At 42.5% G+C, this 17049-nt stretch overlaps 1 protein-coding gene across 1 annotated transcript; it reads right to left on the minus strand.

Annotated features, from left to right (window-relative positions):
* Positions 1–7004: 7004 nt before the first annotated feature.
* Positions 7005–15619, minus strand: CCNA1 (cyclin A1). The gene is made up of 9 exons (XM_061170881.1): positions 15554–15619; positions 14882–15067; positions 11753–11999; positions 11440–11564; positions 10769–10992; positions 9457–9661; positions 8397–8510; positions 7394–7527; positions 7005–7087 (listed from the first exon to the last, which is right to left on the minus strand). The coding sequence occupies exons 2-9, from the start codon at positions 15044–15046 to the stop codon at positions 7036–7038; spliced, it is 1266 nt and encodes a 421-aa protein (XP_061026864.1). The 5' UTR covers positions 15047–15067; positions 15554–15619; the 3' UTR covers positions 7005–7035.
* Between the last annotated feature and the right edge of the window lie 1430 nt (positions 15620–17049).

The following is a 17049-nucleotide window of genomic DNA, read 5'->3' on the forward strand; positions in this document are numbered from 1 at the left end:
AGCTCGGGCTGTCATTGACTAACAGGTCACAGCCCACCTTTCATCAGCTGACTATGTTCTTACCAAAACAATGTGAAGTCAAATCTGCTTATATTTTCTCAAACCAAGGAAATACAGGGAGTGTAATGTTTTAAATTAAGCAGGGTTGTTATTCTCTTAAGGATAGAAGAGCTTAAAAATAGTTGTACCAATCTAAAGAGCCCTTATTCGTGTATTTCACATATTAAAGTAGCACTAAATATTTTATTACATCCTTTTGGAAGTTTGGAAGTTAAGCAATTACTATGTTTTCCTTCTCATGATGACTTGCAAAAATAGCAAAAACTGTTTTTCCAATACATCGTCCAAAGTGATAAGATTTCTAATATGGAAGGAAAAGATAGATTGATTATGTTTAGTTAATGAATTGTTGCCTTGAAATGCTCCCCTAAGCTTATGAAATTCCTCCTTAAAACTTTATTAGAATGGAGCTCCATTTAGTAAATGGCTAATGGTCACGTCATTCAATGCGTTGTATACAATAGCTAATGCTTGACAATGGGTTATGATTATGATTTTTATTATCTCATAGTAAGCATTTTGAATAATTTATTAATATTAATAACACTGATTAAATAAGAAGATGTGCTCTACAGGATGGAAATTTCTAATTCCAGAAAACAAAGACATATGTACATATACCTCCATATATGCATGTATATCTCTGTATATTTATAGATATGCATTCGTATGTATAATCTGCAGTGACTTTGATTTGCTCAAGTATAATTCACTTTTCTTGAATTAGACAAAAAGCCAAAACAACAGCAGCAACAAAGACAATCATAGCCTCCTCCAATTGTTTAGAGTCTTGAGTTTCACGCTACCTGACATTTTCATCTCCTGGCAGCCCCATTTTCAGTTCCTCCCTCCTGTTTGGCCAGAAATGAAACCTTGACAACATGCCACATTCCCCTGAAATCTGATTATAAATCTCCTCTGTGTGTTTTCTCAGCAGCAGGCAGGAGCTTCATATTGGGTTGCAGAAATCTACACAGCTGGAGCTAAACTGTGATTTTATTCAAACACTGCAGGAGAATTGGAGGATTATAGGCATAGCTAATAAATAGATCTCTAGGAGAAGAGATAAAAGACAAAAGGGGGGGGAAAAAGACAAAAGGGGGTCAAACAGAACAAGGAAACACAGGCAGAGGGATACGGTGTGGTCTCTGTGGCAAATGTTGTACAGGAGACTGCTTCCTATCAAAATTCGTATCAGGGTGCCATCCTTGAGTTAAAGTTAACAAATATTGACTGTGCTTACTATGTGCTGGCAATGATCTAGCTCTGGTGATACCAAGACGAATGAGACGTGGTCCCAGTCCTGAGGGAGCTTAGAGTCTAGGAGATTTATACACAGTGTGGTGAGCTAGTGATGTACAGAATGCAACTAGGAAGGAGCGGTGGGACACGTGGCCAGAAATGCGATGGGAGAGAGAATACATCTTGAAGGAGATGAAGCCTGAGCTGCGTCTAAAGTCTCTCACGCTGATGCATAATGGGAACACTGCTGGACTTGGAACCAGAAGAAGATGGTTTGAGTCCCAGTTCTAACGTAATCGCACATTAGCTGTGGGATCTCTGGCAGGAATCACAGTAACTAATGGCTACCACCTCTTACTGTGTGCAGGCAGCCACTATGCTATAGACGTCAGGTGTATCATCTACCTTGTGGGCGAGACCCAATTATTTTCATTACTGTTTACAGATAAGAAAACTGCATCCCAGAGGCATTAAGTTATTTGCTTGTGGTTAAGGAATGAGTGAAGTGAGTGGGTTTGAGCCACTGCTGTCAACTACCATTGCAGACTTAACTCTAAACTTACTAAGACTTGGGTTAGTTTTCTGTAAAATGGGGCTAATAATGCCTGTCCTATTTATGCTCGCAAAATCTTGTGAGGATCAACTGAGATGGCGTAGTTGAAAGTGATTTGAAAAGTGTATATACAATAAAAATGCAAGATAGTAATTCTTTTTCCAGCCAGTGTAGCATTGAATTCTCAGGCACTGTCACCCCGTTAACACATGCAGTGGCCAGTCTCTCCAGCCCAGAGCTACAAAAGCTCTGTGTGATAGGTCAGCATGTTTAAGGGTCAGAGAATGTACTAATTGCTGATGCCTCCAACCACTGCACACATATCTGTGGACACAAACCATTCTTGCCTAGATCCTCCACTCTCACTATTGCAAATACTGTAACACCTGGGGCTCATAGTAGTTACAGGGCGCACCACGAGGTGTTGCTCAAGGAGAAGGCTTGCTGGAGGATTCCTTCTGAGGCCTATCCATCCGCCCACCCCCTTAGACCCAAGCGCAGGGCTGCTCCAGGAGAAGGAGCCATGAGAGCTCCTGGATCCTGAGCTTGAGCTTTCCATAGTTTGTGGAGTTCCTTTCTCATTAAGCATCCTAGGTTGAAGTAGGGGGGCAGTCGAGTATATAGTACCATGATACGGCCAGATCTGGGATGCTTGGCTTCTTGAGTTAACGAGAGAGAGGAAGGGAAGGAGGAGAGAAAAGCTTTGAGGGCCTCCCCCCATAAGCAAAGGCCTCACCCATGGTCTTCTTCCGATACGTGGTTGTGGGATGAACATTTCAGAGCACAGGAATGATCATTATCTAGAGACTAAATGCTGACTTTTCTGTACATTCTCAGAGTTATACTGCCACATAGAGGTCATTAAGTGGTCAAAAGAGAGTGGGAGGGTGGCAGTTGGCTCCGTCTTCAAGTTCAGTGTTTGTTCCAGACGCAGGATGGAGAATCAAATAGAATATTACTTTTTAAAAATCCCACCTTAAATGTATATAAATCTTGGCTCACTGTTTATTTCCAGCAGATATGTAATGGTGAGGTCTAGAGTTGACAGCAACTCTTAGAGCAAAGAAGTTGAATGCATTTATCACATCTTGTAGAGTCTAGTCTGCAAACAACAAACTGAACTCTTATATTTCTGAGTTAGGTGCTGTAGGGCAGTGCCTTTCAAACTTCAGTGTGCATGTGAATCACCTGGGTGTCTTATTAAAATTCAGGTTTAGATTCAGTAAATCCGCGGTGGGGTCCAAGGTCGTCCATCTCTAACAGGCTCCCCAGATGATGCTGCTGTTGCTGACCCATGGACCACACTTTGAGCAGCAAAACAGTAGGGGATGCAAAAATCAATAAAATAGCATTTCTGCTCTTAAGGAGCTGGTATTTTCCCACAAGATGGACTATTCTTATATTCATGCTTAAAAATACCAGTGTGAAACTTCTCAGATTATATTTTTTAAATTGTGGAAAAATATATATAACATAAAATTTACCATCTTAACCATATTTAAGTGTACAGCTCAGTAGTGTTAAGTATATTTATATTGTTGTGCAACCCATCTCTAGAACCTTTTCATCTTGCAGAACTGAAGCTCTATATCTGTTAAACAACAACTCCCCCATTTCCCCTTACCAAGCCCCTGGCAACTCCTATTCTACTTTCTGTTTCTATGAATGTGACGACTCTAGATACTTCACAGAAGTGGAATCATACAGTATTTGTCTTCATGTGATGGGCTTATTTCATAACCTTAGCATAATATCCTCAAGGTTAATCCATGTTGTATCATGTGTCAGAGTTTCCTTTCTTTCTAAGGCTGAATAATATTCCATTGTATGTATGTACTACATTTTCTTTATCCATTCATTCATTATTTGTCAATGGACAGATAATTTTAAGAATCTTTGAATAATTTTCAAAACACAATGCCTGAAGGTTTCTCCTATATATAATACTTATATTTACCTTGGGGTCTCAATTCCTCTCAAAAAGCCAGTGCCAAAGGGTTATAAATTTTTAGCATTCTATACTGTCAGACGTTAGTAATCATAACTTTAGTTTCTCCTGAATGTGATAATATAATAGAATCACTAAAAGCCTCAGAACATCTCAGACGTTTTTAAGTATTCCAGAAATCCCTCTTGTGTCAATATTTAATATATAGTCAGTCACTATCTTGGTAATTTGCATTAACGGCATTTAACAGCTTACCCCCAGGGGACCCAAGGAAGACAGCTGTTGCTTGCCTGGGTGACCCCTCCTCTGTCTGGGTACCAGGGCAACAGCTATAATATCAATTGCATCTAAGCAGTTAGGAATCTTCCTTAATATAATCTGAAGGATTCTTTAAGTTCAGAACACTGAAATAATTGGATAAGACTATGAAAGAATTATACAAAATTTACTAACAGATAATTTAAACATATATGTACAAATCAAATTATAAATAACATAGAAATTAAAATGTAGATCAGCTTGGATAAACATTAATTAATCCTTTTTCCCTAGGACAGCATTTCTGATCCATGTTCTTTGAAACATTAGTGTCCTTTTAAACACTGACAGGTTTGTGTAAAGAACATTTTCTCTAGTCAAGTACATTTGGGAAATACCGTTTATTCCTACCTCTTAGGCTTCAGGGTGAGTCTGGGGCCTCCCCAAAACAGACATCAAGACAGGAGTAGATGTGCAAGAAATTTATTGGGGGAACACACCACCTATGAGATAAAAAGGGGAGGAACAGGAGGAGGAAGGGAGAGCCTTCAGATCATGATGCTGGTCCGACCCCTGTGAAGGAGAGAAGGGAGAAAGGAGGGTTGCATATGAAGAGGCCCTGACTATGGTACGGTGCTAAGAAAGTGTTCAGAAGAGTGTTTAGGAGACTTCTCTTGTGAATCCTCTAAGGCAGATGGAGGAATATGTAAAGACAGCAGAGCCCTGGATGTGCCTCTCACAACAGCCACTGTGTTCCCCATTCTGATCTAAGACATGCCTTTTGTTTCAAGACCCTAATGACAGTTTTCCTTTATCATCTGGTTTCTTATACTAAAATGAATGTAAGAATTATGAAGAGAGTGAACTTTGTACAATACATGGATACCATATACTCTTACCTCCAATTGCGATTTTTTCCTTTTAAACTCATTTTATCCAAATGTACTTTGAAAAGCTTTATGCTTCCCAGCAATATCACTTTAGATTTGATTAAATTGAGGGCTAGTGATTGCCTATAAAAGGTATAATCCATTCATTCATTCAAGAAAATATTATTGAATCTCTAGGATGAAGCCAGATGCTAGGAGGACAGGGATGAAATGTGTGCTCTAGGAGGGGAGACAAGACAAGTAGCAGCCAGTTATCATGAGAGACATTTACCCTGAGGCTGATGGGGTTGTGAAGCCAAAGGCTAGATCTAAAGAATCACCTCGGAGGTTGCCAAGCAGTAAAAGGGAAGTGGGAAATGTTTAGAGAGAGAGATCAGCGTGTGGGAGGGAGTAAAGGAAGGCGGGACAAGGCGATCAGGGAACTAGAAGGGACTCGACACGGTTAACTAAAGCAGAAGCTGTTAGATCGGAGTGGGCAGGGTCTGGCTCATTCAAGAGCCTGCATGCCCCCTATCTTATCCCGGTGGTGATGCGGCATTGAAGAATTAGACGCAGGAAAGAGATGCCATCAACTTCATTTCAGAAAACCCTGGAAACAGGGAAAAGGAAACTGAAGAGCCATCAGGAGGTTGCTACCGTGAGGGGTGCATATGAGAAATGAAGGGAACTAAGCCAAGGCAGTGACAGCCGGAGCACGAGGACAGAGATGGATTCAGGCATCGGGAAAATAACCCTATTACGTTTTATTTCTGTGAGACAGTCTACTTTGACGTAGCATCTCAACGTTATGCATCTTTCCCAGCCCTTCTCTAGCCCTAAATGTCAGAACTGCCACATCAAATTGTCCACTCCAAACAGATACGTCAATCTTCCCACTTCCCTGGCTCTTGCTTTCAGTGCTCGCCGGGGAGGAAAAGAGAGGAAAAATAAGGCTGAAATGAGATGCTATGCCATTATTTTAAAGGCCTAAATCCACATCATCACTTTCTGCGAGGCAGAACACACACCGCCCGAAGGCCAATGTGCCTCCAGGGCCTACCGATCCAGGGCTACTAATCTGGAGATTAACAAAATTTCTATTCAATCCCCAGTAGCACCACTCTCCCTCAAGGCCAAGTCTACTCTTGATTTGCCTACCAATCTTTAAAAGAAAGTTGAAACAGTGTGTTTTTGCTTCAGTTTTCCTCATCTTGTGTACTATGTCAGTGCTGCTGAAAGGAGCCATATATGAATGTGTAGTGAGTTGAACTGTAGGATTGTGAATAATTTGAGTTTGAGCTGCGTTTAGCGTGGATGTCTCCCAAGCGACGAATATGAGAGATTAGCTTAATTATTCTGAGGTCCCATCCTCTGGTAAAATATTCTTTTTCTACCTCTCTGACCATCCTCTAGGGCTAAAATATATGCTTGATGGGTGACTAAATCAAAACTGGACATTGACATAATGGTATCCCTTTACAAAGTAAGCATCATTTCCCTGACTTAGAAAAATGTAAATTACCCCTCAGAGTTACCTGACCAATTCAGTCCTCAACCCACTGTCTTTACTGCCTAGGGTCCAATAGGGAAACTAGAATAGACCGTGCTTGTTTACATCCCTTCACTAATCTGTTTAGGCTTGGAGTTCATCCCTTGCCAATTTATGGAGAGCTACATGAGGAGTAAAAAGACAGGAAGGAAGAGTCTCAGAGTAGCTATTTACCACACATGAAAGTCTCTGGATTCCTCAGAACACTTCATCCTAATAGCATGCCAGATTTATAAAACCAACACAGAAGCATTCTTGAAATAAAGATGACATTTGTAATACTCTCAACTAAAATTCCAGGCAAGTGTGTCAGCCATGGTAATCAGTAAATAAGCCTAACACGTGGTCAGAAGGCAAGTTGTTTATTCTTTAGGAAGTTTAGACTATATTACAAGCTACCAATGTCTAAGAGAACCTCAATACATTTACATTCTAAAAAATATGTCACCTATATCATAGCAACACTAGTTTGACCCAACCTGCAGAAACCTATAAAAATCAAGACCAATTCTGTTGATCTGGAGATTAAGTTCTGAAAGCGCTTCAGTTCTGAAACTTATCGTAGAGGAAGGACTGCGGGTGGTTCCACGAGAGACACGTGCATGTACCTGAAATGAGACCCAAAGCAAGTTCAGCTCAAGTCAAGGACTTTGGTTTCATAAAATCTCATGTGGGCCACAGAAAACTTTCTAGTAGTTTTAACAGAAGGGAAGGAGCTAGCTGACTAGATGTACTACACGCTGACAAATTATAAATCTAGGCCCCTCCAAACTGATTTTCTTGATTTGACATGAAACCTTACTTTTCCATCCTAGCACCAGATATACAATTTGTTCTATTTTTAATTCTGAAATTACTATCACTCGTTAAAGCTTTAAATAGTGAGCCTAGATAAGAGAATTTCAGGAGCTTACTTTGAAGCCTTGTACTTCTCCCTAATCGCTTGCTGAGGTCGATGGGGTATACCCAGGCACACTTTATGCAGCTCACTCAGGCAAGGCACAATTTCACTTAATGAATAGCCTGTAAACGTAGCAAGGGTTTCTGGCTAATCAAAACAAAAGACAAAAGAAAATTGCATCATATAGCTTTATAAGATATCAGAAATCTGAAATCTTAGTAAGTATCCATGTTCATCTCAAAAGAAACTGTAATCCTTCCTCAGAGGCTTTAGAAATAAGATATTAGGAAAAACAGAGTTCTAAATTTGCTCATATTGTACAATTATAATGCTCAATTTGGGCACAGTTTATTCTCTCATGAGCAGGATTTTTTACTGGCCTCTAAAGAGCCTCTACTTACCTGTACACTCTATTTAAATAGAATATGAATGAGTCTTAGCCAAATTCAGAATAAAAAATAAGAATTCTAGAAAAATAAAAGTAGATGCCCCACTCTTATAGCACAAAGTGAGCCTTCAGAACCAAATCTTAGGGGCCCATCTCTAATCTTGCCAACCGTCACAAGCCAAGAAGCAATGCTAACTGCCCTGTTCCTTTGAAAGCCTGATACAACCTCTGACCATCCTAATTGGACCCAGGTTATTTTACACAGAGGGGAAAAGTCAACATCTTTTGCCTTGAAGTGGTCAATGCTTACACTACAACAGCCCTCCTTGCATAAAGGTGGGTGTTGAGGTTTCCAGACCTGCTTCCATTCATTGAGCATGCCACCACCATCCCCTTGACTTTCTACAACCTCTGCTCCCCAGTGAGCTACGCCACTGAGTCCAAGCCATGAAGACTGACCTGCAGTACTCAGCAGCACGTTGTACTCTGCTGGCAAGGCAACCAGTTCCTTATTAAGCTAACTAACTCTCCTTCATAAGAGGCCAGCCCATTCTAAGCCTTCAGGGTTACTGAGCAGACTTTAGATAGGCCTTGAGGTTCATCTAGAAAGAAGCAACTAGAATCTTACCCAGAAGTGCCTGTTCACAGTATAGTTTGCCAGGCAATAAGCAGCTGCAGCGATCAGTGAAGGAAGGTATTTCAAGAACGGGTCAGCTTCAAGGAGACTCAGTTCTGCTACATACTAAGCACAAGAGAGAAAATCTCATTGGAATTAGGAATTTGACTAAGGTTACAAGCAAACCTAGAAATGTCAAGGGGACAAACTGTCATCTTTGTTCACTGTGCATCTAGTGATGAGTGCAGAAATAGATGCTCAAAATTATTCACTGGGTTAATAATTGCTATGCCTGTCCATAACCAGAATAACATTTACATTGTAGTAAATTTCAAAATGGATAGGCAAGTATTTGGCCTAACCGTACAGTATACGTGAGGGTTATTTATACTAGTAGTGCAGGTTTATGCTGGTCAAGTAGCATTGCTCTGGCCACTAGAGCGGACTAGAGCCTTCATCCAAAGGCAAAAATATGTCCATGTTAAAGCTATTAATTTATCAGGCAAATACATGCAGTTCAGAGGCTAGAACAGTACCAGTGGGAACTTATCAAATTAAAAGAAACATATTGGGAAATTTATAGAGACATCCTTATTACTCTTTGCATAGCATATAAATACCAGATATATTAGATCATTATGGATGGAAACCAAGTTTTCCAAACCAATACTTTAGTGCCTTCAACTAAAGTTCTAGAACTCCAAATGACCAAATAGTGCTTCATTACTTAACAAGTTAGGATGAGATTAGAGCCAAATAGAGCCATATTTATCTTGTTCCCATTCTGTAAACCTAAGAGGTATTGCTTGCATGTGGTCTATATATAACAAGAGAACAGTTTCCAAGCTTAAATTTTTTCTAAGACCTGGGTGATTAGACAACCCATGTCTGCCAAACACGATTACTAGTAATGTCTCGTAAGCAGAAATCATGTTCTTAGAATTAGTTCTCTTCCAGTTGCCAAAAAGCTTTTCTGGGCCCAAGGCAAAGAACTGAAAAGGAAGGAAGAACTGAAGGAGGCTGCTTTTTTTATCCAGTTGGCACTGAAGTTCTTGGAAGTCACGTGGCCTACCTTGGCCAGGTTCTCAGTCCTGACACACACCCCTTGCCTCCTTAAGTACTGAAGGAGAAACTGGTTGGTGGTTGGCACTGTCAGGTCAAAAGCCAGGACCTTCAGGAGCAGGTGTTCCATTCTCAGCAGTTGTCGTTTTGTGTAGGTATCATCAGTTATATAGACAAACTCATCTACTTCAGGTGGATATATTTCTTCATATTTCCTACAAAAGGGAAAGAGTTTGGGGAAGTAAAGCTTTGACCCTGTGCTCTCCCTCTTGTGCTGTCACAACCATGCCTGTCACATGGCCCTTGCAGACTTAAGTATCACTTACAAATCACGAAATGGTACAGGTGTGAAAAGAGGAGGAGCTCGTTTCCAGAACAAGAACACGAGTATGACAAGGATGTGTCGTACTTGCTGCTACGGGATAGTAAAGAAACAATTTCCAGCTGGGAATTTTAGGTTTTGGCTTCTCATATGCTGAAAGATTCTGAATGACAGACATGTGGGTAAATTCCTCTTAATTCTATAGACTTCAAATCATCTTGTGGAAAAGAATGTTATGTTGAACACAATGGTAGGAAAAAACTCCTTCGGTCTTAGATTTTTTTGAAAGATCATGTTCAGTTTTCTCTATTGAATTAGCAAAAGACGCTATGTATCCAAGAGATAGATAATGATACAATTTCACTGTTATCAATTCTTTGGTTTTGTTTTTGTTTCTCCTTTCTGTAGGGAAATTTTTGCAAAATTTTAGGCATTAATAAGTATAATGTCTGAGACCAGAAGAATAGAAAGGAAACTACCATTCAGTAGCAGGTCACTTATTTAAAAGAAGATTAGCCGCAACCTAGCCCTTTTCTACACAATTAGATATTGTTATGAATGATTGATAGTAACAGGAACCAGCTAAAATAGTTTATTCACTATAACCAAATAAACTGTGTTATTATGAGTCACTTGCTAGACCATGAAGAAGGCTTTTATATAACCAAAATCTCTTTTAATAGGACATTTACTCATACTAGAATACAGCCAAAAGACTACACCACAAAATAGTTAAATTGGATCCTGAATTTGAGCTGATGGCTGCCTTAGTCATGATATTGAACTTCTTGTTAAGAGGATCTTAAACATCCAAATTGAAGAGTGAACATGTGGTAAGGTTCAGATTCTCAGTAAACACTGTAAAAATGATGACATTCTATCAAAGGAGGCATGAATAAGTTTTACTTATCAAGCACTGCATTTCTCCAATAAATGGGAACGGAAATCAAGTGTTTTGACAGGCTGAAGTTTCACATTATTTGAGCTGAAGAACACTTACGAAGCCAGGAGAAGAGCTGCTGTTCCTACAAGCTGCAGTTTCCCTCTCAGAACAGACATGCAGGAAAGAAACCTGTCCAGGAAGTTGACGGCCAGGTAGAGAGTCTCTGCCCGAAAGTTATATTCTTCTCCCACCTCAACCAGCCAGTCTACCAGAATCGTTCGCATGCCTTCTGTGATGTCTGGTTGTTTCCTCATGTAGTGCACTTTGGGCCTGTGTCTTATCTGTTTGGGGAAAGAGTTTTGATATTCAAATAGTTGCTATGTTAGAAAGATTACGCCACAGAACAGTTGCTATTTTTAAAAATCTCATGAGCAAAGGTTAGCAGGAAACTCAGTCAAGAGCCAGATACATCTTTACCATGGTATGGAAGAAAGTGTGAAATTCTGGTTCTGTAATGCAATTAGCTAACAGATGACTTAAAGGAGGGGGAAAATGGCAATAATCGTTATCCCCAAGAGTGAAATACTTAACATACAAACCCTATGAGTCAAAGAGAAATAGTCCAAATAACTGCTACTCACCTCACAACTATTATTTTTCATAAATGTTCTCATGTTTAGATGTCACAAGAATGCCATTCACTAGTGGTTATGGCCAAGAGTGTATAACTATCTTAATATGAAGTGCTTGGGGTGCTGGAAATTGAAGGAGAAGTTGGGAAAACTCACTTCAGCTTCTCTAAGGTACTGATGAATTTCTTCAGCATATTCAGTCACATTTATCACATCTGTACCAAAATCTGATGCATCTTCAGACTGGGAGTGGAGAGATGGATCTACCAGCATAGGGGAAACTGCAGGGGGTTCAACATTATCAGGTAAGAACATTTAATTTAAAAACTAGTTCCATCCACTAACCCTCTACAGGCAGTTGTGAAAATAGTTACTACTTCAGGGTGTTCTCTTGCTAGTTATATGCTACTAAACGCTGCAGATGATTACAAAGACCAGGGTACCATCAGCCACAGGTGAGTCCCATTACCTGTGTTAAAATCCAGCAGGAAGTGAAGGTCTGACTTGAGTGTGCTGGTGTCTACTTCATAGGCATCCTCAAATGCCATCCCCTCTCGCCCTGTGCAGCTGTCTCTGTCCCCTTGCTCAGGCTCATCCATGTACATGTCAAATCCTTGCTTGGCTGGCACCTGAACCCCGCTGTCAGACAGCACTTCCTTTCCAGCTGGAGGGAAGACATTTTCTGACCCAGAGAAACACCTGAGTGTTGTGATCCCCTAGAAAAGGGTTAAGTTTTTTGTTAGAGGCCCCCCCCGTAGCCCTCATAGGTGCTAAGAACCCATGTGACTCAAACCAGCAGGCTGGAAAGATGAGAGGAATCTTAAATTGAAATATCTATGTCTGCAATTGAATTTCAGAAAATGAAGCTTCCAAAGGATGACTTTGCCCTTATCTTTGTCTACATTTGACATTTGGGAAAGGAGCTACCTAAAATTTGTCATCTTCCTCACGTATTTATCAAAGGGAACTCAAGATTATAGAAAAAAAGAAAAACTATAGCTCTCCTCCAAAGTGAACTAGGTACCACATGTGGGTGGAAAATTGTAAATCAGTTTTTGTGCTTGTAGCATGACAGGCTTTTATACCAACCCAGCAAGGTTCTTGACACATAGTTACTGAGTTCCTATTGTCCTCCTTAAATAGTTAACTTTTAGTCAACAGGCTCCTGTAAAGGTCACATTTAAACCAAGTTACTTAGAAACATGATGATTTTAGAAATGCATACTATGCATAAATTCTCCTATAAGATGTAGAACCTTATTATGTGACATAATGAGAATAATAAATGAGGTTCTAGACATTTTTAAAATATAGCCAATAGTATTTTCTCAGCAAATTAGATGTGGGGTGGAAGAAAAAGAAGGGTCAAGGATGACGAAGGTTTTGGGGTTGAAAAACAGGAAGGATGGATATTCCATTTACTGAGATGAGGAAGACTTTGGGAAGAGCAGTCTGGGGCCAGGGTTGGTGTTTGGTTTCGCCTAAGTTTGAGATGCCTACTGCATGATCCAAGTGGAGACATCAAGTAGGCAGCTCACCATGTGAGCCTGCAACATAGCTGAGAGGTCCAGACTGGAGATAGAAGGAGGAGTCATCAACAGATAGATGGTTTTTAATGCCAGGAGACTGGAAGAGAGTGCTAAGGGAACGCGTGCAGATTCAGATCAAATACTAAGCCCTGGCACACTCTAGCTTTTAGATATTGGATGAGGAAGAACCAAGATATTGAGGAGGTGTGGCCAGTGAGCTAGGTGGGAAACCAGGAGAGAGCCGTGTTTTCCAGGCTGAGTGAGAAGAAACTATTTCAAGGAATAAAGAGTGATCAATAGTGTCAAATGCTGCCAATCAGTCAAGTAAGGAAAGGATTAAGAATTGAGTCAAAGACAACAAGAGAAGAATTTGAGACAGAGTATTCATTCAACAAACATTTGCATGCTACCCTGGCCAGGCACTATTCTAAACACTGGGAATACAGCAGAAAACCTGATGTCCAAAATCCTCAGCCTGATGGAGTTTACAGTAGACAAACTCTCAAGAAACACTGCCGTAAATGGGACAGTTGCTGCCAAGAGCTTTGTAGCTGAAAGGTTTTTAAGACTGAAAAAAAAAAAAATCACAATATATTTGCATGCTTCTGGGTTTGACCCAGTAGAGAAGAGAAAACTGAGACAGAAGAGCTGATGGAATGATATCCTTGAAGAGGCAAGAGGGCATCAGGTGTGCTGCACACATGGGGGTTCACATTACATAAGAGCAGGGACACATGGGTCATGAAGCAGGAAGGGGATGGTAGAGTATATGATACATGGGAGCATGTGGAAATTCTCTTCTGGTTGCATCTATATTTCTAGGAAAATAGGATATAAAGTTATTAGCTGAGAGGAAGGATGGAGATAGAGGCTTTGGAGGATAAAGAGAGAAGGGAAAGTATAAAATAGAAGGTTTCTATAAGAAGGTTGTAGAGGAATAGAACCGGGAAATGTAGAGGTAGTGCCTGGCAACATAGAGGTTAGCTAACGGTTATGAATTTAAAGTGAGCATAGGAGTAACTACCAATTCATGAGAGGTTTTAGACTTCAAGTTTAAAGAAGTAAACATCGCTAAGCAAATTAAGTTTGTTAAAACCACCTTTACTCAGTTTTTTCCAAAGCTTGTAACAGATTACTTTGGGTAATTTTCTCCCATAACCAGATGCCACCAAAATACAGATGCCTTGAACAGTCAGTAGATGAGTCAGTAGACGAGGCTTCTGATCTGGCCTCCGTCATGACTTTTTTTTTGGGGGGGGCGGGTTCTTAAACCTCTCAAATTTTCTCACCTATACAATGGAAAGAATACCTGCCCACCTATTCCACTGTACTATTGCCAACTTCATTCCACTATAGATGTGCAGTACAGGCTTAAGGCACAGTTATGAGAAGCTTGTCTAATAACATACTTGAGGAATATTTTTTTTAATTTCAAAATTCATTCTTAAGGATCCAAACTCCTCATTCGCATTTTAAGTGTCTGAATTTGTTTACAGTCTGTTAAGGGAGGTACCTATGATCAGTTAAGCACAAGCAACTGATATCAGATGGCCCATGATCCGTTTGCCTAACTGTCCTTTGTCCTGAGGAGAAGCTGACTTTTGAAGCATGCATTTGGAAGTAATCTAGTATAGCCGGATCCAATCCTGATTCTGACACCATCACCAATGAGCTTAACAAAGGTTATCCAGGATGCTTCAGGCACAGCCTAGATCAATCTGAATACCACTCCAATCTGGAAGATCCCCAGTTCCATAGTTTATTTTGGGGCATTCACATTCCCTTTTAGCCCAGAACTTAACTGACTTTACACATACTTGACCTAAACAGTATGTGTTATTTCCTTGATATTGGCAAAATAACAAAGAAAATTATTCATGTTTCTAGTTGGAAAAGGGACCTGACAATGTGATCTTTAAAAAAAAAAAGTCAATGTCCCTATAGTCCAGATTCCATGGTTGAATACTCAAGAAGAGTTTGGAGGTAAAATTTCAAGAGAAACCCACCTCCCACCAAGACATGAGAGCCCTTCTCAACGAGTAGCCTTCCCGGCTCTTCTCAGGCATTACCTGGCCACAGGTCCTCCTGTACTGCCCATTCTCAGTTAGCACCCCTAGTACTGTTCTTTGTGGCGGATCCTGGCCAAGCTGGGCTCTGGTTATCATCTGACAGGCATCAGGACCTCGGGACACTGGAGCCAGCACTACTCCGCTCTTGGAGCTGCTGAGATGCATAGCCTCAGTCTCCACAGGCTACTGCTAGCAAGGAAGGAGAAACAGACAAGCCGGTTAGTCAACCTCTTCCACCAGGGGCTCCAGGGATGCAGCGAATCTCCAGAAGAGAGAGCACTGTGAGATATCTTCCCCGCAATTATTAGGGCTGAAAGGGCCTAAGCCACAGTGCAAGCGATCAAAGATGCTTTGAACCAAAACAGTGATTTGAATCTCTCCAGGCTTTCTTCCAAGATCTGGTTGACGGCTGGAAGGAGAGAGAGAGACATCTGACAAACCTCCAAGCCGAGACACTAAGCCCCACGTTAATTGGGAGTCCAAACCTACAAGCCCGTGTCTTTCCGGGCTATGATGCTTATCCGTCACCCCACCGCCCCGCTGCCTGCAAACAAATGACCCAGGATACATCACTGTGGGAAAGTACGTCCCTTTCCCAAGTGATAAGCAGGGTGCTCTTCCGCGGCCCTCCTCCCACAAGACAGAAGGCCCCAAAACCTGCTTGGAACCCACAGCGGGCCTCGCTCTTCACCGTCTTATATCTTTATACATCTGTCTCCAACAATTAGCAAGTGCACACGAAGACTGGGAATGAGGAGCCGCCGAAGGGGGCGGGGCGGAAGGAGACCGAGATGTTAATAGATTCCAGTCGGGGCGCCGAAGTCCCAGCTTTGGTGGCCCAGCGCTCAGAGCTATTTACTTTCAACACCCCCGCCCCGCGTCTGTTAAATCGGCCAATCAGCGGAGCTCCCGGGCCTCGCGGGGGCCGTTTCCATGCCAACCGCAGGGGGTGTGCGCGCTCTGAGGCCGCATCGCTATGGCGTCCCCTCACCTGGCATGCTCCGGGTGGACGCACGCGACCCCTGGGCGTTCAGGGCCGGGTGGGGCCAACCGGCGACGGACCCCGGCTCCTCCTACCCGGACCTGCTCGGGCGTGCCCGGGCGGGCGGTCGCCGTAGGTACCCGCGCCTCTTGTGGCAGATGTCTGGAAAGGAGGAAGGAGGCCCGCCCCGCGACGGCCGGGGTTTGGAAGGGACTGTTTCCTTGAACCCGTTCTCCCAACAGCCGCTAACTCCTCCCGCTAACGTCTTTTCCGCGGCCCGCTCCTGAGAACCTTGGCTCGGGAGAGCGACGCAGGGCCCTCGGGGCTGCGCAGGCCGCGGCGCCTTGACCGCGCCCGCCTGAGAGCGCGGCTCGCTCCCCTTCCCCGACTCACACACCTACACCTCCTCCCAGAGAGAGGCCAAGTAGCAGCGAGTTGGCACCTGGTTTGCTCCGGGGCCCCTTAATTCGTGGTGGCGGCGTGTCCTCGGTCATTTTGGGCCCTTGCGCACCAGAGGCCGCGCCTGGCTGGCCCGGGTTCTGGTGCATGTAACCCGGCAGCGCGGGAGAGGAGATCTGGGGTTTTAGGGTCGCACGTGGTCTCGCAGTCCCCACGAGAGGTTTTCCCCGACGGGTTCGGCAGCCACAGCGTGAAGTTGGTCCAGGAACGCGGAGATAGTGGCTCAGGAAGAGGAAGGAACGCGGGTGGCAGCAATGGGGCCTGGGACGTTGAGGGGAACAGTGGTGAGCCTCAGAAGTAGGGGCTGGGGGGGGGCGGGGGCGGGGGCCTGGCCACGTGGGGAGGGAATCCTTGGATCGGGGTCCATGGCAAGGTGGGGAGGAAGCAGGGGACATAATTTGGGGTAGAGATGAGGGTAGGGAGAAGGGGCCCTGGCCACTCAGGAAGGGAAGAGAGGTCCTTGGAAACTAGGGAGGCCTGGCACCTGCAGAGGTAACTGGCAAGACAGGTAGAAGAATCTTTATTTTTTGAAAATATTCGTGTGTGCATGCGCGCGTGCACACACACATATTACATATGTTACTGCTTTTGTCTGTTTTTATTTTTTTAAACACTCATCCCAAAGTTTCTAAAGCAGACCACTAAAACCATTCAAATGGCCGTTTTAAGAACTGGTTAGTTATCACCTTATTTTGAATGGAAATGATTGTTAATCTTACCAAAAATT

The sequence above is a fragment of the Eubalaena glacialis genome, chromosome 16 (genome assembly GCF_028564815.1).
Source record: "Eubalaena glacialis isolate mEubGla1 chromosome 16, mEubGla1.1.hap2.+ XY, whole genome shotgun sequence".
Classification (NCBI taxonomy): Eukaryota; Metazoa; Chordata; class Mammalia; order Artiodactyla; family Balaenidae; genus Eubalaena; species Eubalaena glacialis.